We start from the raw sequence: 26,430 nt of genomic DNA, 5'->3' as shown, positions 1-26,430 counted from the left end.
CATTGTTTCTCAAAGTGGGGTCCGGGGACCCCCAGGGGTACTTGAGGGGGTTCCAGGGGGTCCCCAGCTAAATGATGGATAGGAACCAAATGGACCCTTATGGGTCTGTAACTCTGAGAGTGTACAAATTTGTACACTCTCAGAGTTAAATTAACAATGCTTTTACAATATAAATTGGGGTCCCAGGGATAGAAATGCCATTAAATAGGGGTCCGTAGCCTAATGCATGTCAAACTGGGGGTCCTTGAAATGAAAACATTCACGGCTAGAGCCGTGAGAATCTTCTCTTATGGGGGTCCCTGGCTTATCTTTTCAAATGGGAGTCCAAGGGCTAATAAGTGTCAATTTGGGGGTCCTTGACATGAAAAAGTTTGAGAAACACTGACATATAGAATAGGAAGAAAAAATAGACCACACAGCAAAGTCCTCAACGCTCCCTGCCTTGTCTCATTCCAATGCCCTCAGGCACAGCACGTGGCATCGTTATCTGCACCGGAGACCGCACCGTGATGGGCCGCATCGCCACCCTGACCTCCGGCCTCGAGTCCGGCAAGACCCCCATCGCCAAGGAGATCGAGCACTTCATTCACATCATCACGGGCGTGGCCTGCTTCCTGGGTATCACCTTCTTCATCCTGGCCCTGTTCCTCGGCTACACCTGGCTGGAGGCCTGCATCTTCCTCATCGGTATCATTGTGGCCAACGTGCCCGAGGGGCTCCTGGCTACTGTCACTGTGAGTAGGAGAGATAATAAAAACATTGAATCATGCGGATCTCTCGATCCACGTGATTATTTGTTATAGTATTTATTTTTACATTTTGTGAATATTTCTCACATTTTGTAAGAGCCACCGTCCTACAGTCCCTCCATATTTGGGCAAGACTTTCTTTAGTGTCTAATTATGTGTCCATGTGTGCAAGCAAAGTGATTCCATTGGTGCTGAGTGTGTTCCCCCTGTGCTCCAGGTGTGTCTGACCCTGACCGCCAAGCGTATGGCCAAGAAGAACTGCCTGGTGAAGAATCTGGAGGCCGTCGAGACCCTGGGTTCCACCTCCACCATCTGCTCCGACAAGACCGGCACCCTGACCCAGAACAGAATGACCGTGGCCCACATGTGGTTCGACAACCAGATCCATGAGGCTGACACCACAGAGGACCAGTCTGGTGAGTGGAGCTCAAAAGGTTGAGGCCTGTAGCCTGGGGACAGAGCCTCCCCTGCCGTGCAAAACATGCAGACACATTGTGAGCTAGATCTGCTTATAGATCTACTATTCCCCCCCCCCCCCATCCCCAAGAGAATTTCAGCGACCCCATTAAAATAATATTGCTCCCAGCGCCCCACTTCTCTGTAGGCCCCCTGGGGGGGCTGTACCGCCTCGTTGAGAAACACTAACATAAATAAATACATTCCATGTACATTTCCGGTGCCAGGATCATTTTGGTGTTAGTGTCAGGGGCAGAGACTTTCAAAATAAAATTGTGCTTAATAGTGTTTAGAAAATGGAATGGAATTGGAATGTGGAATGGTTATTGTGAAAAATATACCAGTGAAAGATTGTAACAAATATTACTTTTGTTTAATTGAAATGTTTACACAGTATCATCTTGAAGTTACTGAAGTCCATTCAATTTCAGTTCAGCGATCGATGATAGTGGTTGCAATAACTTCAACTTTATTGTCACATCACAGGTTTACAGGTGTAAAAAAAACAAAAAAAAAACAGTTTAAGATTATTTGATTAATAGAAAAAACAATCCAGACCTTAGAAAATAGTCGATTGTTGCTGACGTTGTCAATCTTCCTCTTCTGTATCCAGGCGCCTCTTTCGACAAGACCTCTGCCACGTGGGTTTCTCTGTCTCGTATTGCTGCCCTGTGTAACCGGGCCCAGTTCAAGGGAGGCCAGGAAGGCCTGCCCGTGCTGAAGAGAGACGTGGCCGGTGACGCCTCCGAGACTGCCCTGCTCAAGTGCGTTGAATTGTGCTGCGGCTCCGTCAGAGCCATGAGGGACAGGAACAAGAAGGTCGCTGAGATTCCCTTCAACTCCACCAACAAGTACCAGGTCAGTCATACACAGTTACACACACACACGCACACAACACACAGACCAAATATAGTACCCGCACAAAATAATAATACTCCTGCTAATTGATTATGATGAAATTGACATTGGGGTCGAGTACAATGGACCACCATGGAAACAAGCCTTTTTGTGTTATGCTTTTAGCATAACCTTTGACTGAACTACCTGTGCTGTATTTAATCGTGTTAACAAAGTATTCAATCAATCAATCAATCAATCAATTAACCCATTAAGACCTGGAACTGTGTAATTTTTAGATTTGAGCTAAAAAGCATTATTTTACACTTTGGGCTATTCAAAAATAGCAGATCTACAAGCTCATAGCGCGGCACCGAGTGCCGCGCTATGAGCTTGTATATCTGCTATTTTTGAAAAATCGTGAAAATGTGTGCAAATCTTTGAATATATATATTTTTAAAGCGAACATTTTTAACTCAAATCTTTGCTTCATGGGGGTCCCTGGAACAAAATATTTTGATGGGGGTCCGCGGCCAAATACATATCATTTTGGGGGTCCTTGACATGAAAAAGATTGAGCACCACTGATATAGAAACATGCGTTTTTCAGAAAACTGTTGAGCTTTAGGAGACGTGTAGAATCGGCTTCAGGTCTCAATGGGTTAATGAGGTGCCCTTGAGCAAGGCATCCCAGTGCGCAGCAGAGCCATTCCTAGTGTTCCTACACTATCAGTCACATGGCACAAATCTAACTTCCTTTCCTGCTTCGTCATGCACTTCCCCACCTGCAGCTCTCAGTGCACGAGACAGAGGACCCCAACGACAACCGCTACCTGCTGGTGATGAAGGGGGCGCCAGAGAGAATCCTGGACCGCTGCTCCACCATCCAGCTGCAGGGCAAAGAGCAACCCATGGACGAGGAACTGAAGGAGGCCTTCCAGAGTGCATACATGGAGCTCGGAGGACTGGGAGAGCGAGTCCTGGGTGAGGACAGGGGAATGAATCAGTGGTCGGGGGGGGAGGGGGGAGGGGGTAAGTAGTAATGGATGGTGAGAGAGAGAGAGAGAAAGAGTGACAGATGGCTCTTTTTGGCTACTAGAACTAGGCAAACGGGTTCTGGATTTGTTTCCATACGCTCGGCTCGGTTTCAGATAAGCTTCTCAGAACCAAATTTGGGCCCGGCTCTGCTATTTCTCAGTGCACGACGCTTGTGTGCAACTACATCCTATAAACGTGGCCATCTTGAGTCAGATGGAGGCTGTAACTCAGACCTCTCTTCACCCCTGTTTCCCCGCAGGTTTTTGCCACCTGATGATGCCAGAGGACCAATACCCCAAGGGCTTTGCCTTCGACTGCGATGACGTGAACTTCCAGACAGACAACCTGTGCTTCGTAGGCCTCATGTCCATGATTGACCCTCCCCGTGCTGCCGTGCCAGACGCTGTGGGCAAATGCCGATCTGCTGGTATCAAGGTCAGATCATTTGATTCAATTTGAGTTGTGTTAGTAATTGACAAGAGCCGTAACGGCTGTTGTCCATTAAATGGCTGCAAATGTGTTGTTATGACAGAGGTTTGATACTCTGTTAAGAAACCCAAATCCTAGCCATGTTGGTTGACATTTAAAATACATGTTTTAGGTAATCATGGTCACTGGTGATCATCCAATCACAGCCAAGGCCATTGCCAAAGGGGTGGGCATCATCTCCGAGGGCAATGAGACAGTGGAGGACATCGCTGCCCGTCTCAACATTCCCGTCAGCCAGGTCAACCCCAGGTTAGAGGCACACACTCACGCACGCGCACACACACACATACACAGGCACACACACATGACATTATGGGACAGTCAGTCTCACTACTTGTCAATGTCAAACCGGAATTCTTTCTGTGTGCAGGGATGCCAAGGCTTGTGTGATCCACGGTACCGACCTGAAAGAACTGTCTCAGGATCAGATGGATGATATCCTGAGGCACCACACAGAGATCGTGTTCGCCAGGACTTCCCCACAGCAGAAGCTCATCATCGTAGAGGGCTGCCAGCGAATGGTACACACCGTTTCATACATCTCAGTGCATGCTTTAATGGAATGCATCTCCCAGTATAAGCAACATCTATATTTACCTATGTTTATTTCCTCGCCGACCGTATCAAGTAGATCACACTTGGAATAATTTGTTATGGTTATCTGCATCCAGACCTCACATATTTTTACGTTGAATTATCTTGCCTTATTGTCTTCATCTTGGACTTACTCTTCACTGTCTCATGCAAAGCTTTGTAAACAAAAAAAGAAAAAGTGTAGTGGATTGTGTGCTTTGCTTTTTACTTTTCTTATTATTATTTTACACCATTATGCACCAGCTCAATTAAAAGTAAAAGGGAGTCTCCCTGCTTAACCCACTGATAAGAGCAGACAAACACATTGTCACACTGACTTCTCTCTCTCTCTCTCTCTCTCTCTCTCTCTCTCTCTCTGTCACTCAGGGTGCCATCGTGGCTGTGACAGGTGATGGTGTAAATGACTCTCCTGCCCTGAAGAAGGCTGACATCGGTGTAGCCATGGGTATCTCTGGCTCCGATGTGTCCAAACAGGCTGCTGACATGATCCTGCTCGACGACAACTTTGCCTCTATTGTCACAGGAGTGGAAGAGGGTGAGCACAGAAAAACACAGAGAGAGACAGAGAGAGAGAGAGAGAGAGATAAAGAGAGAGAGAACATGCAAAGGACTAAATGGATTGCAGTGTTCGTAGATCACTATTAGTCATAATTAGCAACCAATATTGGCAAATGCAAGGTTCAGACAATCCTCAACAGGCCAGGTAAAGACACACCATAGCAGGACAAAGAATAAAAGGACATGAGGCAAGATGAGGCTTTAGAATAAAACCAGAGAATGCAATAGCAGAGCCAAGGATCTGATTTGTGTTCTCTTCTCTCTGCAGGTCGTCTGATCTTTGACAACCTGAAGAAGTCCATCGCCTACACCCTGACCAGTAACATCCCAGAGATCACCCCCTTCCTGTTCTTCATCATGATCAACATCCCCCTGCCCCTGGGCACCATCACCATCCTCTGCATCGACCTGGGAACTGACATGGTGAGACAACCACTCATACAGTACCTACATGTCAATTCTACTTTACTTGTACAGCCCCTAATCGCTGCTACAGTCCCAGAGGGCTTTACAGACCCACATTTTACATTTTGTAGTAAACGAAACAATAGTAGTAATAGAACAACAATTCATAGACATTTGAACAAACTATGCATCAACATCAATCAAAATACAGGAATATAGGGATATCATGTTTTTTTGTGTTGTGTACTGTGATTTTGCACAAATGTTTTTCTATATACGAATTAATGATTATCAGATGTCAGTAAAAATGATAATGCTAAAAGATCCCATTCCTCTACATTGCCCTTCTATCATGCCATCGTCACACGTCATACAAGACTAGAATGAGATGTTAATTCGTCCTGCTTTCTCCAGGTACCAGCCATCTCTCTGGCCTATGAGGCAGCTGAGAGCGACATCATGAAGCGTCAGCCCAGGAACCCAGCCAGGGACAAACTGGTGAACGAGAGGCTGATCAGCATTGCCTATGGACAGATTGGTAAGTGGACTGAACTGAAGACACGGCTAGTCAGAGTCACAATGATAATCAGAAATACTTTACTCGACGTGGTGACAACAACAATAAACATAACCACTCACGCAGTGCACTATTATATAGTGGAGTGTAGATGTTGTATAGACATGATGAAAAAACATTATAGACATTACACATTTAGTTGATGATGAAGAATAGCATTAGCAATAGAGATAAAACATGTGTTGCAAATAGTATGGGGCAAAACAAAAAGCTACGTAACTGGGCAATTTACGTTACATTGTTAAAATGGTTCCTGTACAATGTGTGTGTGTGTGTGTGTGTGTGTTTTTGTCCAGGTATGATCCAGGCTCTGGGAGGCTTCTTTGCGTACTTTGTGATCTTGGCAGAAAATGGCTTCCTGCCATCTATTCTAGTAGGCATCAGGCTGGGCTGGGACGATCGTACCTGCAACGACCTAGAAGACAGCTATGGACAACAATGGGTATGTGTATTGTGTACACTTTTCCGTAGCTTTTAGACAATGATGACACGACACAATATCGTCAGGAATATTGTAAATGCATTTTCTACTAAATATTACTACTCAAGAATACCAATGTGTGCTTTATGTTTAGATAATGCTTTATTTCGACTTTGAAATTTCACTATAAATCAAAGAGTGAAGTCACCCAAAAAAGGTCATCCATAAAATGGGGTTGTGATATATAAAAACGTTTGAGAACGCCTGCTGTGCCATACGGTACCATACCGTTAGTCTTTGTACATAGCAGGCATAGGCTACACAGTAGAATCCAGAGTGTTCATATTAAGTCTGAGAATGTAAAGATGGACCATTGCATTTTTACACTCTCAGAGTTACATGATCCTCTCCGGGTTTTACTGTTGAACTACAGTAAGTGCACAGATGTGTACTGTATGCTGTATATTTGCATTGTTATTTATCCTTTTTTTTTGCCTCCAGACATATGAACAGAGAAAGATCGTGGAGTTCACCTGCCACACAGCGTTCTTCGTCAGCATTGTGGTGGTCCAGTGGGCCGATCTCATCATCTGTAAGACCAGGCGTAACTCTGTCTTCCAGCAGGGCATGAAGTGAGTCCAACCACTGCAGATGTGCTAGTTATATTGTATTAACCTAATCTACCATACATATTGGTTAAAATAACATTTTATTACGTTCCGGATTGTAGCTTTAAGGAACACCACAGTTTTTAAGCTTATCTCCATGTCTTTGTCATCAGGAGTAAACATCATTACATGGGGCTATCAGGTCCATCAATGCTCTCTGTAATGCGGAATAGCAAATTGAAAGACGCAACATGGTGATGTAGTTACATTGTCACCAACAACTACAGCCATTCTCCCCTCTGCCACTAAGAGCAATGGCCTCGACACAGAATGGGAAAGAAAAATAGTGTTTATGACGGTATTGCATATAATCTAAATATGTTTGTGTCGATCTACACTATAAATGTCACAAATTGACCGATCAAATTGCACACATTTGACAGTGGAGTATTCGTTTAAGCCATAGACTGTATAAATGAGATGGACAAACCCACTCCGCTGCTTTCTACAGACCGAAAATGAAGCCGATTGTACCACGACTGTAGGTCCGCCATCTTTCAATACGCGTCAGAATGAGACCAGACCATTATTGGTTGGGTAGCTTGTCAATCAAGAGCGGGGGGCGGGGAATGAATGCTATTGGTTATGTAGCTTGTCAATCAAATCATCCCACCCCTCCTAGAGAATAGCCTACTTTATCGTCAATTTTAAAATAAATAGGACCATAATTTAGCAAAATGCATATCCTGATGATTGAAAGGAGACTTTAAACTAGCGACTGGAAGCATATAGAATTTATGACAATTTTTATTACAGTAAGAAAATCTAGTCTAAAGTTTGTCAAAAAACCCATTCACTTGCGTTAAAATAAATTCTTTCTGACACCACAGGTCGGCGCAGGGTAAAACAGCGCCACTCTGGCCATTTTGTCGGCCTCATCGTAAATATCTAAGACTTGCCCCTTGGTTTAACCACATGAGCCCTGCCCTAGCGTTTCCTATTTTCTAGCGAACATTCAGCGTTCGCCAGAATTGTGAGTTTGTAGATCAGCTATTTTCTGCAAAGGGTTTTGATGATGAGGGGAAAAGGAGCACACCCCAGACAGCTAAAGTATATAGGGTTTAAGTTGTTATCTCTGTCTCCATGTCCTCCCATGGAGTGTCTGACTGTTTGTTTTCTTCTGTGTCCATCAGGAACAAGATCTTGATCTTTGGACTGTTTGAGGAGACGGCATTGGCTGCCTTCCTGTCCTACACTCCAGGCATGGATATTGCACTCAGGATGTTCCCGCTAAAGTGAGTTCTAATTATTTGAATGCACTTAGATCATAGATAAGCCTCTGTGATCTCACCAGTCGGCAGGTGATTCTTTACAATGCTAGTTTATCTGAATGGGATCAGACCACTTGCCAACACTTCTAATTCTAGCAGGAGTCTCCCTATTTTTAACCTTTTCTCTGGATTGGTAATTTCTACCAATAATCAATTCCATGCACAATGCATCGATTAAATCTATTAGTTTGATGTTTTGAACTGTTGCTCCCCTAATGCAGACTCTACCTGTGGTGTCTAACGGTGCCTTTGTCTCTCCTCATGTCTACAGGCCTACCTGGTGGTTATGTGCATTGCCCTACAGTTTGCTGATCTTTGTTTATGATGAAATTCGAAAACTGCTTATCCGCCGGAACCCTGGAGGTATGACTTCTTCTCTTCTCTCTTCTCTCTCTCTCTCTCTTTTTTCTCTCGCATGCGATACCATCACAACATTTTGTTCAAGTGACTTAAGGGTAGGGCAAGGATAGCTTCAATTTGTTTCCTGCACACAATTTCACACATTTGGATGCTTTGTCGGTTAGTGAAGGTTAATAATTACATTATAGGCTGGGATGACATACATTTCAGACATATTAGATAAAGTTTTTGAATGTCAGTTTTAATTTCAAATTTATCAAAACAAAATGACAAAATTGTTCTTTGTCAATACAGTCATTGTTGAAAAGAAAGTCTGAATCTTAAACGACACTAGATTCAATACCAGATTAATTCACCATTTCTCTTTCTCTCTCTCTCTCTCTCTCTCCTCTGCCACAGGTTGGGTGGAAAGGGAGACATACTATTGATCGAAGGAGAGCTTCTTTACTCAAACCCCTACATCTTCCACTTATTTCACCCTCCCCTAAGCCCCACCCACCTCCAATGCCCTCAACTCTCCGTCCCCGACAGGACACGCCTCCAGATACCCCGCCCCCTCCCAAAGACGACAACTGCTTCCAAGCAATTTTCATCATGACTGCCCCAAAGATTAATAAAACAAAACAGCAAAAGCACCTTTACCACTTTCGTACATCGACTCGTCGCCCACAACCCCCCCCCCCCCCCCCCCCACCCCCGCCACGTCTTCTCCCCTCCTGCCCCCACCCCCCTCTATGATACTCTTTGCATGTGTCCTCTCACTGCTGTGTACATAAAAACGATATATCTTTACCAAACGGCAGCTGCATATTCTTGTATGTAGATTTGAATGAGCTATGGTGCAAGGGGAGTGTCAATGCTCTGCAAAAAAGGGCCATCCTAGCTCCCCCCCCTTTATCTGTCCTCCTTCCTCCTTCCCCCTGTTCCCCTTCCTTTCTTCTTCCTTCCGGCGACCCTTGGCTTGTCCTTCAACCACACACACACACACACACACACACACACACACACACACACACACACACACACACACACACACACATTTAACATCTTTATTTGCGTTCACATTTTAATAAGAAATTATTGAACACAAACAGACAACGCACACGCACACACACACACGCACACACACACGCACACGCACACGCACACGCACACGCACACGCACACGCACACACACACACACACACAAAAAGGGATCCTATCACACTCACCGTCACGCCAGCCACCGCCAGCCTCCTCTGGGCTCTCGCCGCCTCTCCGCGGGGGGGCCGAGGAGGGGCGGGCATCTCCCTTCCTCACCATATTTCTCTCTCTCTCTTCTCTCTCTCCTTACATTTCTTTCTCTCCAGCGACCACGTTGTTTTTTTGTTTTTATATATCTAGGGGTTGGGGGAGGGGTGGGAGGGGGCTGTTTGAATGAGTTTACTTGTCTTTCTTTTATTCTGTATGTAATTGTTTTTTTATTTACTCTCTGGTGGGAGGGGGGGTTTATGAGAGCTGCTTCCTGCCCCCCCCCCCTCATTTAGGCATTAAAACAAAGCACACCCCATGGTGTCCCATCCTGCCTCCCCCCTCCCTCTCCAGCTCTTCCCTCTCCTCCCTTCTATCTCTCGCACCCCTCCCCTCCCCTCCCCTCCACCCCCCCCCCCCAGCCCCCACCCCCCACCCAGTTTGTCTCGTTTGTGTGCACTGTGTGAACCATTGTCCTTGTTATAAAATATTACGGTACGACCCCCACCCCCACCCTCGCCCCCTCCTCCAAGTTGGGAAAAAAAAAAAACATTACGACTCTCAGTCCATGTGTTCTAGGAATACTATATAATTCTATACCGAATTTAAATGAAACAATAAATAAATGATTTAAAAAAAAAAAAGAGATGTGTCAAAAAACGAGAGAGAGAATGAAAGAGAGAGAAAGAGAAAGAGAGAGAGAGGCTTTTGTGATACAAAAAAAAGAAACATCTAAATCACATCAGTAAAGACGGCAGTGAGGGATCTGTCTCTCGCTCCCTTTCCCTCTCTCTCTCTCTCTCTCTCTCTGTTATTGTTTTTTTTGTTTTGTTTGGTTTCAATTCTTCTTTTCACTGAATTTTTCAGAGGAAACAAGGCCAATGTATATATATAGATACACTATATATATGTAGACGCAAAAGCAGGTTTTAAGCTTGTGTTTATAACATGAGACGTGAGACAGCAAACCAAGGCTCTTATAGGCTCCTATACCACCGCAGGGCGTGTTTAGTGTGACAGGATGCAGTCGGTGTGGTGTGGTGTGTGACGAGGAGGATGGCGAGGATGATAATGAGAATGACGATGATTTTCCTGGAGTCTGGATGCTGGTCCGGATCCGGACCCTTTTATTTTGGGTCCAGGTTTGATGTGTCCAGGGTTCCAGTCCAGGTTTTGCATTCCGTGTGAACGTGTGTGTGTTGGGGAGACCAAGTGAAGGGCCGGCAAGTCTCAGGCCGCGGGTCACTTTAACTCACTTTTAAAGATGGCTGTAGGGGCTGAGAGTGAAGAGATTGAAGAAATTAAAAAAAATACAATAAACAACAACCTCCAGTTACACGACAACTAGTAGAACATGTGTGTGTGAAAGAAAAACGAAACCAACACCAATAAAAACATCTAGAACATTTAATACAAACCAGATCTGTCTGTGTGTCTTTATCTCTGCTGTCTCTGAGAACATTACTCAAAACTCGTTACAAACTTAGTTGTCACCTTTCTTCTTTTATGAATTTCTCACGATCTCGCTTGATGTAAGCTATTCCCCTTTTTATTCCTGTTTCCATCTCTCTATGTCTGCTTCCGTCTGTCTTCGTACAGTATATATACTGTATAAAGCCTCATTTACACATAAAGCATCGCATGACACAGGGCAGGAATTTCATGGCCGCCGTGGCCCCTCAGTTTGGCCGTTTTGCCCCTCAAAAGAATGATATGCTCTGAGGCCATACATACCGCCATCAGAAGTAATTCAGAGTGGGCCCCCGCATCCTCAGGTTGTTCTACAACACCATCGAGAGCATCCTGTCAGGTTTTATATTACCTCCCGGTATTGGGGACTACACCACACTCGAACTGAAAGCCCTACAGAGAAAGTTTTTTCCTTTGCCTACTGGGAGTGTGTGCGTGTAAAGTTTCATGCAGATTGGTTCAGCTGTGTCTGAGATTAGCTGTACACACACAGACAGACAGACAGACAGACAGACAGACAGACTGGGCGAAAATATAATCGCCATGCACCTCCCAGCCTTTCACCTTAGTTGGCAGAGATAAAAAATGTTTATGATGTTAACACTTTTCTCAACAATCTGAGACGTTATTACATTATTAATTGTTACATTACATTATGAGCGGCTAACTAAGGTTCATAATGTAACACATTATTACATTATGCAAAAATCCATTATTACGTTTTGCGCTTATTACATGATGAGCTTTTATGGCATTAAATGTATTAAATTTTGAGCAGTTGTTACATTATGAGCTGTTTCAGGCCTAAATGCCGGAATTTTTAACACCCCCCACCCACCCCATCTTCAATGGAATCCAGTGACTCAAAATCATGGACTTAAAATCATCATCGTTTTATTTGATGGCCACCTTCCTGCCCTGGCATTTGGCCTAAAAAAAAATGTAAATGCCAAAGGCCAAGTTAGCCTGGTAAACAGTCAGGTTAAGGCCAAGTGGCCTTGCCCCTAAATTTATGAAACTCCAGGCCTGGTATAACAGCTTGACTGATACCACTCATACAGTATAGGTATAGGTTACCATAAATACCAACCTCAGTTTTAATTACATCGCAATTTCATTACATCACACTTTTGGGTGACTATATAAACATATAGCCTATATAAACTGTCTTATGAACCAAATTTGTATCGAAAAACATAATGTAGGCCACAAAACGACACCAAAGAAATCTGAGGATTGGACGCCACCTAGTGTTCATGAAGAAATATGAACATCCACTGCAGCAGATGCAGCAGTGTTCAAAGTGTGGAGAAAGAGTTGGCAGCAGTCCAGCATAATGCACCAAAACCGCTGTGTAAAAAATGTGCCTCATCTGACATTAACACAGACAAACCTTTAGCAAGGGGAGGGACACACGCGAGGACAGTCTCATGAATCTAGGAAAGGACTTGTGGACTATTAGTAGCTCTGCAGGGAATTTGTTAATGTTCCATCGTTTATTTTCTGTTGAGCTCAGATTTTTAGATAATTATACACAGATAAACCTCACTAGGGTCAGTCTGTAGGAACTAGGAAGGACCGTTTTAAGCTTAAGCTTGAACTGTGGCATTGTTTTTAGAACAACAAACGCACGCACGCACGCACGCACGCACACACACACACACACACACACACACACACACACACACACACACACACACACACAGAGTAGATGTGATTTCCAGTATTCTGGTGGATTTTGAGAGTTTGAGTTTTTATCAGGCTTTACTTGCATATGGATCCATTAAAAAGTTAAAAGTAGCAATAAAAGAGCCATATTTAATAATAACATTTTGCTGGGGACCCCTGGAACCCCCCAAGGACCCCTGGGGGTCCCCGGACCCCACTTTGAGAACTAATGCTTAACGCTTTTTGAAAGTCCTGAAAAAAAAACAAGTCTCACGCAACAAAAATCGGCAAGACACACCATCTCCTGTTTACTTCCTGTATCTGCATAGTCTCGCGTCTTGTAGCTATCTGCGTGAAGTGGGCGGACGCCTTTTTAGGAGACCGGAAGCAGGTTGGCGTCCGCCCACTTCCCGCAGATAGCTACGCGAGATGCGAGACTATGCAGATACGGGAAGTAAACCGGATATGGTGTGTCTTTTCAAATGACGTTGCACAAGCCTTGGTTTTTTTTGTCGATCTGCTATTTTTGCTATTTTAGAATGTTTATGCTGAAAAGTAACAGTTTTGGCCATAATGAGGTTTCCGCCCTACAGACAATATATTTATATTTATATTGTACATGCAAAATTGCTGCTATACGAAAACGTATTGTTACTGCACTGTTTCTTATTTTTATTTTCATTTGTAATAAAATGTCACTGACATCACAAGGTATTCTTAATTTTATGTATGGTCCAGTATATTATTGATTCATATCAGTCACTGTATTCCAGTGGGGCAAGGCAGCCTACTGTAAGTCTAAATATATAAAACATAACCCTAACCCTCAACAGTGGGATAAAATCAATATGGTAACGTCTTATGCAAATGAGCCATGCGGCCGAACGTAAAATAATCGCTAGTGCAGTCTGGATCTGTCATCCCATATCTGCGTGAAGTGGGCGGACCATAGACGATGTAGTGTCCAGTGCCACCCATGGTATTTGTAGAACATGTACCAGGTGCATGTGATCAAGACAAGTGTATGTGATTAAAAGGACACAGGTGTTATGTGATTATGGAACAGCATACAAGTAAAAAAGACAGCAAAAGGCAGTCCGGTCTCTGTGTGTTTGTATGTTACATTTGGGGAGTATCAAACACTACAGGTACTATAATATAACGGGGCCGACACCTTTTTAGGAGACCGGAAGCAGGTTGGAGTCTATTCGTTCCAATGGAAGAGTGAACGTGAACACAGCTTCTGAACCCATTATTTTAGCCCCATGGTCACTGAACTAAATATTGGACCCGGTCGTCACAAGTCACACAATATTCCCAAGATTTTCAATACTAAAATAGCTTTTTTTCAGAGAGACGAATCAGGTGAAAAAACTTTTTCCTCGGGAGCAAATAAATCCTTTAAAATGAGTGCATGATTTCAAAAGCGGGTTCAGATTCTATTAAATAAGTATGTATTATTCTGAATTACTTGGGGGGTGTCTGGGGGGGTCCAATCTGACTTGGGGGGGGGTCCAATCTGGAGCTAGCGGGAGACGAAACTCTACTGATGATGTGGCCATAGCCGAATGGTTAGAGAGCCTGCCTGGCAAACCATAATTCCTAAGTTCGATCCCAGGCCTCAGCAATGTGTCAAAGTGACCCTGAACAAGACACTTAAAAGAATAGTTCACCCAAAAAATACTTATTTTCTATCAATTACACACTCCATGAAGCCTTGAATTCATGGAGATTTTTTTTTGTTTTGGACACATTCCTGAGCACAGACTCGGACATAATTATTGGTTGGATCTGCGGTGCCATGTAGGTGTGAGGGTAGCGTAGCGGCCAGAACCTGAATCTAGTAGAACATAATCACGATTCAAATAACCACTTTTAGCACTATTTAGCACCATTTTTGTTTAGTGTGACATATGATCTACAACCTGTAGATCATGTGTTTACCAGGTAAAGTCGTGTGCCAGAAGAGAGAAGAGAAGAGAAGAGAAGAGAGAGAGAGAGAGAGAGAGAGAGAGAGAGAGAGAGAGAGAGAGAGAGAGAGAGAGAGAGAGAGAGAGAGATAGTCCAGGCGTTTCGGGCCATATTTTGATGGAATCGTGCACTTTACGATACAAGCATGAAATTTGTCACACAGTTAGAGCATGCCATAAGGAACATTTTTGGCTATAGGGCCATCGCAGATTTGTCCTGTGGTAACCATGGCAGCCATTTTCCAAAATGGCCTCCATCTGCTTTTATTTTACCAATAACTCAGGTGCTAGACCACCTAGGATCTTGATTCTGGTGACTAATCCTACATTTTCAAGGATGAGGAATACAGTGGTACTATATAGAATTGTCCTGTGGTAACCATGGCAGCCATCTTTCAAAATGGCCACCACCTGCTGTCATTTTACCAATGACTCAGGTGCTAGACCACCTAGGATCTTGATTCTGGTGACTCAAGATCCTAGGTGACTAATCCTGGTGACTAATCCTACATTTTCAAGGATGAGGAATACAGTGGTACTATTCACAACATGCTAGTAACTACCTAACTAACTACAGTACATGAGGAGGCTGATACTCGTGTCATATTACACCTAGAAGATGCTGTGAAGAAAGGGTATAGCAAGGTGACAATAGGCACATGGTCCTGGCAGTAACGTCAGCCCAACGCCTTCACTTGACTGAGCTGTGGGTTGCTTTTGGAACTGGGAAAAGTTTCCGTAACTTAGCAGCTCATGAGATGGCAAGGGCATTAGGCCCAGATCGATGCTTAGCCTTACCCATGTTCCATGCCTTTACTGGATGTGACACAGTGTCATCTTTTGGAGGCAGAGGCAAGAAGACGGCATGGGAGACCTGGAAAACCTATGGTGACGTCACACGTGCCTTCAGTTCCTTAGCTGCCATCCCAGACAAAATAGATGACTGGATGGAGCCTCTGGAGCGTTTTGTGGTATTGCTCTATGACCGCACTAGCGGCCAGGCATCAGTGAGCGGGCACGGAAGCAGCTATTCACCCAGAAGGGCAGAACAATTGATGGACTCCCCCCAACACGAGCTGCACTGATTCAACATACAAAGAGGGCAGCCTACCAAGCTGGCCACTGTTGGGGACAGGCGATGGTTGCAGCCCCTGAACTCCCATCCCCAGGTGAATGGGGGTGGAAGAGGAAGGAGACAGGTGAATACAAATAATTGAATCCACTTCTTTACACTTGTAAACCTGTGATCTGACAATAAAGCTGATTCTAATTTTGACAGGAGGATGGGAAGTGCACTGGACCACACAGAAGCGAGCCTGGCCTTTCGGGAACTCCTCCGCTGTGGTTGCAAAAAGGGATGCAGTGGACAATGCAGATGTGTTAAGGCAGCACTTCAGTGTACTGCCCTTTGCTACTGTGGTGGACTGTGCAACTAACATTGTGTAGATTATCTGGCTTTATTGAATAGACCCCTTAACAGTCGACGTCACACTGATAAGAACCAGTCTGCGCGGAACCAGTGTGCGCGCAATGAAACCCATTCTATCAGGTCTCGCTAGGACGCGCCTCACTAGCCAACACACAAGAGGGGGTTGGGGTGTGCTGAAATCAGCGCACCCCAAAACAACAGGTTGAGAATTTATTGTGTGAAACAATCACCTGTGCGTCCAGTCTCAATGTCGGTAAACAAATAATTGGTCTATATGCCATTAGGCTATGACTCATGAGTACTCTGCCTTTGTTGTGTCTTATAGTCCATTGAAAATAATTATGCAATACTACTACTAATAAAAGAAACAGTGAAGTACTGCATTCTTGACACGTGTCAGTTTGAAAACATCTACTGTACTACATCATTACATATTTTGATGGGTTTACTATTATTTAATTAACTGAATGCCAGATATATGTAGTTAGGTAGTAGAATGTTGTAAATAGTACCGCTGTATTCCTCATCCTTGAAAATGTAGGATTAGTCACCAGAATCAAGATCCTAGGTGGTCTAGCACCTGAGTTATTGGTAAAATAACAGCAGATGGAGGCCATTTTGGAAAATGGCTGCCATGGTTACCACAGGACAAATCTGCGATGGCCCTATAGCCAAAAATGTTCCTTATGGCATGCTCTAACTGTGTTCCAAATGTCATGCTTGTATCGTAAAGTGCACGATTCTGGCCCGAAACGCCTGGACTAAGAGAGACACCACTCACACCTTCCAACAAAAAGAACAATCAAATACTGCCATTGTGATTTGCTTAGCAAATTAACATGAATGGCCGTGGCTGCATATCAGTGAAGGGCCACACAAAAAGGGTGGAAACCAGGCCTTATGCAATATGGTAAAAGATAATGTATTAGTGTATTTATAAGGTTCTATAATTTATGCAGAACACAACTGTACATGAAAATGTAAAAAAAACAAACAGGGGAAATTAGAAATAAAGTTATTGGCTCTAAAATCTGAAACATCACACACATGCACACAATGCCCCATTTGGAGATGAATGACAATCATGTATCCAAAAATAGGAAATCCTACAATTGCCAGGCTGACAAGGTACCACAACCCCTCATATCTTTTCATCTCATGGGGCTACACTGAATTGCACCGCTCCACCGTCCCTCAAGGGTCATCTATTTTAAATGAAACTCTAGGGCTTAACCCATTGAGACCTGAGGCTGATTCTACATGTCTCCTAAATCTCAACAGTATTCTGAAAAACGTATGTTTCTATATCAGTGGTGCTCAATCTTTTTCATGTCAAGGACCCCAAAAATGATATGTATTTGGCCGCCGACCCCCATCAAAATATTTTGTCCAGGGACCCCCCCAGAAGCAAAGATTTGAGTTAAAAATGTTCGCTTTAAAAATATATATATATTCAAAGATTTGCACACATTTTCACGATTTTTCAAAAATAGCAGATCTACAAGCTCATAGCGCGGCACTCGGTGCCGCGCTATGAGCTTGTATGTCTGCTATTTTTGAATAGCCCAAAGTGTAAAATAATGCTTTTTAGCTGAAATCTAAAAATGACACAGTTCCAGGTCTTACTATCTGTCGTACAATGGTGTCGCGTGCCAGAAATAGCTGATCGCAACTCGTGCCATCCACGATGCGTAGTGAGCTTACACATCGGATATTTTCGGCACAGTATAAATACGGCGCGCAGATCAAAGACACCATATAGTGTAGAGTGCTGTATGCTATTCTATAATGCAAGCGATAACTAACGGCTGAGTGCGTGAGGGTGGTCACCTTGCCGTGACCTGTGAAAAATTCATGCATGTCCCTTTTGATTAAGATCAACTTTTTCTGACACAGCCATACCTGTAAAATCTTAAAATGCATGCACACTCTAGTCTCTCCCTCCCCCTCTCTCTCTCACACACACACACACACAGTTTGTTAGTTTTCTGGGCACACAGTTTCATATACATGTGCACCGACTCCGTCTTTGTCACTCATACTGACACACACACACGCACGCACGCACGCACGCACGCACGCACACACACACACACACACACACACACACACACACACACACACACACACACACACACACACACACACACACACACACACACACACACACACACACACACACACACACACACACACACACACACACACACACACACACACACACACACACACACCTCACTCTCCCACCCTCTCTCTAATTTCCCCTGTGTCTCCACAGTGAGCTCACTGCAGTGCAGTGCGACTCTCCTCTCTCTCTCTCTCTCTCTCCCTCTCCCTCTCGCACTCCGCCACCCTCCGTATAATAGAATATCGATCGCTAGCCTTTGCCGCAGTGTGTACGCGAGTGTGTCCGCATGTGTGAGTGTTTGTGTGTGCAAGATTGTATGTGAAGGGGGCCCCTCCAAGGTCATCTCCACGGCAACCTGAGCATGGGGTCCTCAAGCTGTGCTGTCACAGAGCAGAGGTCACCAGGGGTCACATGAAGAGGGGGGGACGAGAGGGGGGACAAGAGGGGGACGGTGGAGCACTGCGGTGTTTGGTGTGACGGAGACAGGGAGAAGAGAAGGAGCCACAAGGGGTTGGAACTGACCTATTCCACTGTGTTCCAAGACTATGGCGCGAGGAAAGGATGAGGAAAAAATAAAAGCTAAGGGCCTATGAGTTCACTCTGTAGCCTGCCTTGCATGCACAAACAAAAGTAAAAGCATTGTTTCAGTCCACAAAACACAAACCACCTCTCGGAGGTCAAACACAGTGGCCGAGTTACTGCAGTGACAAAACAATGTGATGTCAGGATGTTTATTGCACTTCCCATTTTTTATTAACATACAAAACGTTTAACTGCAATGTAGAAGAAAACAAATAATAATAATAATAATAATAATAGTAAGATTGCAAAATATAAAGACAATGAGATGTAAAAGGTAAAAAGAGATGATCAAATTAATATGCAAAGTCAGCAATATACCCAAATATACCTGATAGAAGAAAACTTGCAGGATGTCTCATAGATGTTCTTATTCGTGCACTAATCATTGTAAAAATGGTGTGGGGTGATTTTCTTTGAGGGTGTTTTCAATTAGGATCAGTGTGCATATTATTCACCATTATTTCTTATACATGAACTGAATGTAAAAAGAAATATGGAACAGCCCAGAAGGTACTGCAGGGAACATGTGCACGTTTGGACACAAATAATGAGAGGCATCCACGGTGAGACATTTACAAGGAGAAGGCATAAGCTGTCTTGTAATGTGCTTAAGTATGTAGTACATTATTTGTGCACTGGCATTAATATGTGATGAATATCAAGAGTTCTAAATGGGCTATGCAGTCTGTAACAACTATCTCAGAAACAACACCAGGTGCAGTCTAGGTATAATGACTGAATCACCCCCTGCAGGTTAATTAAGGAGACATCTAATTTAATATAATGTAGTGTAACATAGACATACTGTACATATCACAAAGACATTCAGGTGCATCATAAGTTACGGTAGGAGGAACACATGGGGTACACGTTTACCATACTTGCAGAACCGGGATTCAGTCTCCCCCTTCTCCCATCAGTATTAGAACTATCGTAGGGTCTGACTTAAGGCTGATCTTACACCAGTGCTTACGAGGTCATCCTCCAGGGGGGGTCAGAGTTCACCCGGGTTTCTACACAGGCTCCATTAGAAGCTCGTCGAGGTCGGAGGAGTTCTCCAGCTCACGGAACGCAGCGTGAGAGCCAATCACAAACAACGTCGCTCCTGAGAAAGGGACAGATCTGATTGAATGACTAAATCATGGATTCTGAGCCACAGTACCCTGATAACAGTAGTAACAAATACATGCAATAACCAATTGAATACGGAGTCTGTAACTGTCCCAGAAGGAGAGACAGTGGTTTCAGTTATAATTATAAATATGTTTGTTTATGTAAAATTCATGTACACACTGGGTTAAAAAGATTAATTTAATTTAATTACGAATAAATAGTACTAAAAGTTACAATAAACATATTAAAAGTGTTTATATAGTACAAGATTTAAGGTAAAAATGCTGTGCCCATTGCTTAGAGGGTTCACGGTAAATTGGGCACAGTCACATGGTCAGAGTGAAGCTTATCAATCAACTCAGAAGCAAGCAGAGCTGATCCAGAGAGGTCACATTTAAGAAACTCCAGAGAGAGAGAGAGAATAATATTGCCAAAGTTCTGCACATGGTTCAAGAGGCGCACACGGTAAATGTTTATTGTAGTTGTGCCTTTCATTGATTTGTGATGTATCTGTGTATGTGTGTTATCAAAATGTGCAAATGTAAACTTTGTTTGAGAGACTTCAGTGTAACATGCCAATAATTGGATGCACCTGTGTGGACTTGATAATCAAAAGGACTCTGCTTTACAATGACTGTGGACTCAATAACCTTAACAAATGTATGTTTATTCTTTTCATAGTTTTCACGGTGTCTTATGGTGTTCACTATTGGAGGAGTTTGGAGAGTTGTGGAAATAAAACCCAGAAAAGACATCTGTATGAGGCGTGGACATTTGTTGAACCGGTGGCAGCCACAGACTCTTATAGGGCTGCAACTATCAATTATCTTCTTACCGATTATTCTATTGATTACTTTTTCGAATCAATCGAATAGTCAAAATTAAAAAATATATATATCAACGAATCAACGTTTGTCTATCGACTAAACTGATTAATCTGATTAATTAAGCCCTTAAGCCCTATTTGACGCATAGTGTCGCACATAAATAGCAAAAATAGCTCATCTACAAACTCACAACACGTAGGAATGCAACATGTCGTGAGCTTGTAGATCTGCTATTTTATTTTGAAATAATAATAGTCGATTGAATGCATACGGTCAATTAACAGATGCACCTCTAGACTTACCTAGAATCCAAAAGAGTGCAGCTCCAGCTCCAGCCAACCAGAAGACAGGCATAGAAATACCCCCGGCCAAACTCATTTGATGAGGCACAGTCAGCTCCTTACCTGTGAAACACACATGAAACATATCACTGAGAATGTGGCACAGAGTCTTGTCATGTTGAATATTCCAGTGATGAAGACGGTTCAGTTGAAGCTTTTTTTAATGGACTGACACGTGCAGGTTTGTAATCTCCAATTAGTTAATGAAGTTGTCATTTGGCTGGTGGTATCATATACAAGGTGCCAAGTCCCCTTGTACTGTAGTCCCTTTTCATTGTTGACCCTTACTGGTTGGTAGAGTGCAGGCGAGCAGGTGTCTCACGTGACACCGCCAGTCCACTTAATAATAATAATAATAATACATTTTATTTATAAAAAAGGAAAAGCACTTCTTTTCACCTGACAGTGAGGAGTTTCACCGGAGGGACATAAGGCATGCAGAGGTACAGTACATGCTATTCCTCCCAGTTCACCTCTTCAGTGTCTTCACTGAACAGACATCCTGACCAACCTGTACCATCCAGCACCACCCAAGTGCCAGGGTTATCCACATTTCAGTTGACTCAGTGTATCTTAATTTAAGCACAGTACATGCTCCTTCGGACGTCTGAACTTTTCAGACGTCCGAAATGTTCTAGGCTGTGTGGCTGCATTTCACTTCAAAGGATTCCACCGTGTAGGGAACATGTCAAATGTAATGTAAAAACAGAGGGATGCAACGTGTTCGTCTCCATGCATAATGGTCAATTTATACTCGTCTTATGATGGTGTAGCTCGCCGAAATTAGGCGGTCTACAAGCTCACAAAGCATTTTGATATGCAAAGTGTTATGAGCTTGTAGATCTCCTTAATTTTGGTTATCAATACTACAGTGGGGAAATTCAGTAATGTAACATTGATTGCAAATATTGCATTTATCTACCATCGTCTAGTGCCTTTTATTAGTATTAGTATCAGTTCAGGTATTGTTTACTAGGCACTGACACTATTTTAAAACTGTTTAGCACTGTATCAGATCAAATCCAAACGATACCAAACTCTAATCTTAACAAAAAATAAATAATGTTATCCGTCATCCATGGCAGCTTCACTCACCAAGAACAACCAGCTTGGACTCCAGGGACTTGAGGTGGATAATATAGAAGGCACCGACATACACAGCCAAGGCAATGAGCAGCATAGGAGAGCTGATGCTGAGGGAGACAATGGACAAGGTTCAGTTCAATCTTTACTATGGCAACAATTTCATAGTTGAGAGATTTCTTTCTGAATTATTTCAGTAGTTTTTGTTTAGGCAAAGTAAATCTTTGGCTGGCTTTTTTTTGTGCCACAATTATTTTACAGTGGAGCAAAAACAGTAATGGTAAACAGTTTTCACTTTTCAGATTTTGTCTATGTGCCAGCGTGTTTTGTCTATATTGTAGAAATCGGCAACCGGTTAACACTAACGGTTAAAAAAATTGTTAAAAAAAAGAAAAGAAAGAATGTCTACACCTGCAACCACACGTGACTTCCACTTTATTCTTCTTCTTCCTTGTCTTTGTAGTGGTATTTCTTATGTGTAAATAGCGCAGTAGACTTCAAAATAAAATTATTATTATTTTTATTTTACACACATTTTTCCTTAACGGTTACCGATTAAATAATCGGTAAGGCCTAACGGCAACCGGTTAATTAAATGTCTCCATTTGGCCATCCCTAGTTACCACTGAGGAGTTACACAAACTATCATTGTACAGTGTACATTGGTCAGGCGAAAACTTCTAGGAACTCAAATTAGTCAGATAATAACTTGCATCCAGATCTAGGTGACAGTGTGAAGGTTTGTATTTTTAAAACGATTCCTTTTCCTGCTACCATACACATCATAAATTGAAAGAGAGAGAAGCAAGCACTCATCAGACGAGTAGTTCACAGTATGTGTGTATCGGGTGCACGGCTCTGGTAGAGTGAATGACTAAAATAAACAAGAAATCCTAAATGGATCTAAGTGAGTGCTTTCTAAGAGAGCATACAAATCATGTCATATCCTCAGTGTGCATTTCTCCTGCCTACAAACTGAAAACTGTACACAAAATGCATTCTACTCATTTATCTTCCACCCTGTCAAATCAGTATTCAACCAATATTCAGCTCCATGTAGCCCTTACATGCAATAGAGGATGAGACCCAGGAAGATGAAGGTATAATTGCTGTTGAAGGTGTCCACATTCCTCACCACCCTCTGACAAAGCTCTCCAAAGTTGCGGGGCTTGGAGAACTTGCGCTGGTCCACGAAGCTGGCCCACGGACGGATGGACTTCCGCCGTCTGTCCAACCACTCCTTAGCCATGGCTGCTGTGAGGCCTTTGGGCAGGAGCCTGCGAGATGACACACAGAAACTAAGGCTCTGCCAGTGAGCTACAGTACACAGAACTACACCATTATCTCAATCCTAACCTCGCCTCACCAGTCTTTCCACCTCGGAGGAAAGCCTGGTATTCGTTATTAATGGCCCGTGGGATCCGGTCTAGGCCACGCCTACTGAAAAAAGAAAAATGAAGCAATTCCTCTTTCCGGAAGTTGCTGCTCCGGTTTGGCGGAGCCGCTTTGTTTTGGTTCCCCCTGTTTGTTTACCCAATCCCTATTTAAATGGAATAGAATTTCCCCGTGGGATAATAAAGGTAGACAAATAGTCTCCGGAAAGTACACTCACATTTATATTTAAAAAATAAGCTAAACTACGCCGCATCAAGGATTTTATTTGGTAGGCCTATTTTGGGGTGAAGTCTTTCCGGAATTGCTGTTCCGGCTGCCTGATGACGCGGATGACGTGCCTGGTGACGTAGGGTTACTTCCGTTCCCGACCGGATCACAAACCCGAGAAGGTATTGATCCCAGGCTATCTCAATCCTACTAGTAAAAACAAAACCACTCTTACTATGTGCAAAACATGTAATAGACAGAGAGAAACAAAACAAAATGGAAGCTTACTTTGCCAGTACTCCTGCTCCCCCTACACCAGTAGGATTAGCCTCATCAGCGGTGAACAGGTCTCCGGCCTTGCTGCCCATGTCTACAAGGCAGTTCTCTCCTTTCTGAACTCCAGAAGTCATCTACAGTATCCTGTATGTACTGCTCTGTGTCGTGCAATTTGAAATGCAGAGAAACAAAGCAATGTATGGATAATTATTATACAAGGGGTAGTTGAGGCCAAAGAATGTTGGTGGTCAAATATGTTATGTATGTTTATGGCTAGTAAGTACATATACACATCATTTGTCCTCGGCTTGATCCCTCGCATCCCTACTCTGGTGTGAACATTCAACGAAATGAGCAGATTTAGAAGCCTGTCGACATGTTTGTGCAGCTACATTCTTAGCCTCATATTTGTTGAGGCTACAACTTCAAGTTATGAAGTTGTAGATTGGCTATTATCGGCTAAGACACTTGAGCAAAAAATGAGCAGACCTAATATAGATCCCAGTCAATTAAGTATAGAGTTTAAGTGTTTAATCCAACCATTAGGAGCAGTGGGCAGCCATTATCTGGTTCTTGGAGACCAGCTTCAACTCTAACTTAAGGCCAGTGCCTTTTGGTCCAATTCCAGTTTCATTGTTTGAGGTAGAAACCTACAACATTATCTTTCTTGTAAAAAGAAACAAAGAAAAACACAAAACCTTCATCTTATCTTAATTTTAACAATAAAACACTCTTTCTCTTAGTGTTGTTTTAAAGCAATTTGTCATTTATATGTTACATACTGCCCTATAAAGCCATAGTGCAGTAACTCACGATGAACAGTTATAGGACTACAATCAGTGCGATGTCACTTATATACTGCACCCAGTTGAAACACTTTAAAGACTTTTTTTTATCAGTTTGATTCTTTGCGTAGCCGTAGTGCACTTTTTGACTATGAATGTCCTATGTTCCAGAGCGCTTTGAGCTTAATGTGAAAGATACCTGTATTACACAGTTATATAATTATATAAACTTAGTAGCAGTATTAGTATAACGTTAGACAGCACCCATTGGCTTTTTCTTAAGAAAATGACGTGCGTACTGTACTGTTAATTACAGGCAGTAGAAAATAGCAATGGACAGTGTGGTGTAAAGTAACTATTAAACTACGGACATTTACTCAAGTAAGTACAGTTTTAAGGTATGTTTACTTAGTATTTCCAATTTTACTTCTACTCCACTACATCTCAGAGACACATATACTTTTGCTCCACAGTCTCCACTATAATTATTTCAAAACTTTAGTTACTAGTTATTTTGTAGATTTTGATTATTATTACACAACATACATTAACCACTTCAATACATTGCGGCCATTTGAAAATAGCCGATCTACAAGCTCAAAACTTGTAGATCTGCTATTTTCAAAAGATTGTTTGTACATGTATACATTAGAAAAGTTGAAATAGGACATTCTGCATAATGAGTACTTTCTACTTTCGGTACAAAACTTTTGTACTTTTACTCCAGTAAATTTTGAATTTAGGACTTTAACTTGAGTACTTTTTCCACCACTGGCGATGGAAAATGTTGGTCACCAGTGGGTTTGGTCACTGTCTGCCACATCAGCTCAACACAGTACACCTCTTATAACGTTACAGTAACTGAGAACAGGGTGTGGATATGACTACACACACACCACATTACATATTATATAACAGTAATAAAACACCTTTACTGGTTGGTTGTTGATGAACGTCAGCATAACTGCATCACTGATACTATGATCTAGCACTGGTCAAAACAGACATAACGTGTTACTATATATTTTATTTTTTTCTAGTTATTTCCAAGCACAGTGTAGCCTCGGGTTGTTTCGTATCTATATTTCGTATACACCAGAGAGCAACATAATCAGTTAAATCAGAAACATATATATAAATGTAAACACTTACAGTAGAAGTTGCTCTGTTCTCCCTCTTAGCTAGCGGCGGATGTGATGATGACGTGGAGATGGTTCTACACTAAAACTTCCTGTTGTTAAAACAATGGGGGAAATACCGCCACCTACTGGTAGTAATAACCTGGTAACTACATCTACAGTTATTATCATAGAGTTATTATACTGTAGTTACAGTACAGGGCAGTCACAGTGGTGGAAAGTAACGAAGCACATTTACTTAAGTACTGTACACTTTTGAGGATTTTTTACTTTACTGGAGTATTTCCCATTTTCAGTACTTTTACTTCTACTCCACTACATCTCAGAGGCAAATATTGTACAATTATTTGAAAACTTTAGTTAC

The 26,430-nt window shown here is 42.8% G+C and overlaps 2 protein-coding genes across 5 annotated transcripts in view; one reads left to right on the top strand and one right to left on the bottom strand.

The window, feature by feature from the left end:
- The window catches only part of atp1a3b (ATPase Na+/K+ transporting subunit alpha 3b), a 30,307-nt gene extending 20,845 nt beyond the window's left edge, over positions 1 to 9,462 (top strand). For both annotated transcript variants that reach the window (XM_084053678.1, XM_084053679.1), the window contains exons 9-23: positions 466 to 734; positions 967 to 1,165; positions 1,819 to 2,063; positions 2,834 to 3,026; positions 3,340 to 3,515; positions 3,682 to 3,818; positions 3,940 to 4,090; positions 4,530 to 4,698; positions 4,990 to 5,144; positions 5,541 to 5,664; positions 6,000 to 6,145; positions 6,626 to 6,756; positions 7,926 to 8,027; positions 8,335 to 8,426; positions 8,823 to 9,462. In XM_084053678.1, the coding sequence (XP_083909804.1) occupies positions 466 to 734; positions 967 to 1,165; positions 1,819 to 2,063; positions 2,834 to 3,026; positions 3,340 to 3,515; positions 3,682 to 3,818; positions 3,940 to 4,090; positions 4,530 to 4,698; positions 4,990 to 5,144; positions 5,541 to 5,664; positions 6,000 to 6,145; positions 6,626 to 6,756; positions 7,926 to 8,027; positions 8,335 to 8,426; positions 8,823 to 8,851 (2,318 nt within the window). In that variant the 3' untranslated portion in view covers positions 8,852 to 9,462. The remainder of the gene's footprint in view (positions 1 to 465; positions 735 to 966; positions 1,166 to 1,818; positions 2,064 to 2,833; positions 3,027 to 3,339; positions 3,516 to 3,681; positions 3,819 to 3,939; positions 4,091 to 4,529; positions 4,699 to 4,989; positions 5,145 to 5,540; positions 5,665 to 5,999; positions 6,146 to 6,625; positions 6,757 to 7,925; positions 8,028 to 8,334; positions 8,427 to 8,822) is intronic.
- A 9,570-nt stretch (positions 9,463 to 19,032) lies between these two features.
- rabac1 (Rab acceptor 1 (prenylated)) lies at positions 19,033 to 26,144 on the bottom strand. 3 transcript variants are annotated; one of them, XM_084052958.1, is made up of 6 exons: positions 26,080 to 26,144; positions 24,155 to 24,300; positions 23,332 to 23,562; positions 22,277 to 22,374; positions 21,143 to 21,244; positions 19,033 to 20,005 (listed from the first exon to the last, which is right to left on the bottom strand). In XM_084052958.1, exons 2-6 carry the CDS (start codon positions 24,274 to 24,276, stop codon positions 19,914 to 19,916), a joined length of 645 nt encoding a protein of 214 aa, XP_083909084.1. In that variant the 5' UTR covers positions 24,277 to 24,300; positions 26,080 to 26,144; the 3' UTR covers positions 19,033 to 19,913. The 3 variants fall into 3 exon arrangements, with proteins under 3 accessions (XP_083909084.1, XP_083909086.1, XP_083909085.1); XM_084052960.1 differs by having other exon boundaries at positions 23,332 to 23,541; XM_084052959.1 differs by having other exon boundaries at positions 24,155 to 24,295; positions 26,080 to 26,129.
- Positions 26,145 to 26,430: the final 286 nt, after the last annotated feature.

This window comes from Gymnoscopelus microlampas (assembly GCF_963454915.1).
Source record: "Gymnoscopelus microlampas genome assembly, chromosome: 3".
In the NCBI taxonomy this organism is placed as follows: Eukaryota; Metazoa; Chordata; class Actinopteri; order Myctophiformes; family Myctophidae; genus Gymnoscopelus; species Gymnoscopelus microlampas.
This window is presented reverse-complemented; position numbering and strand designations above follow the sequence as displayed.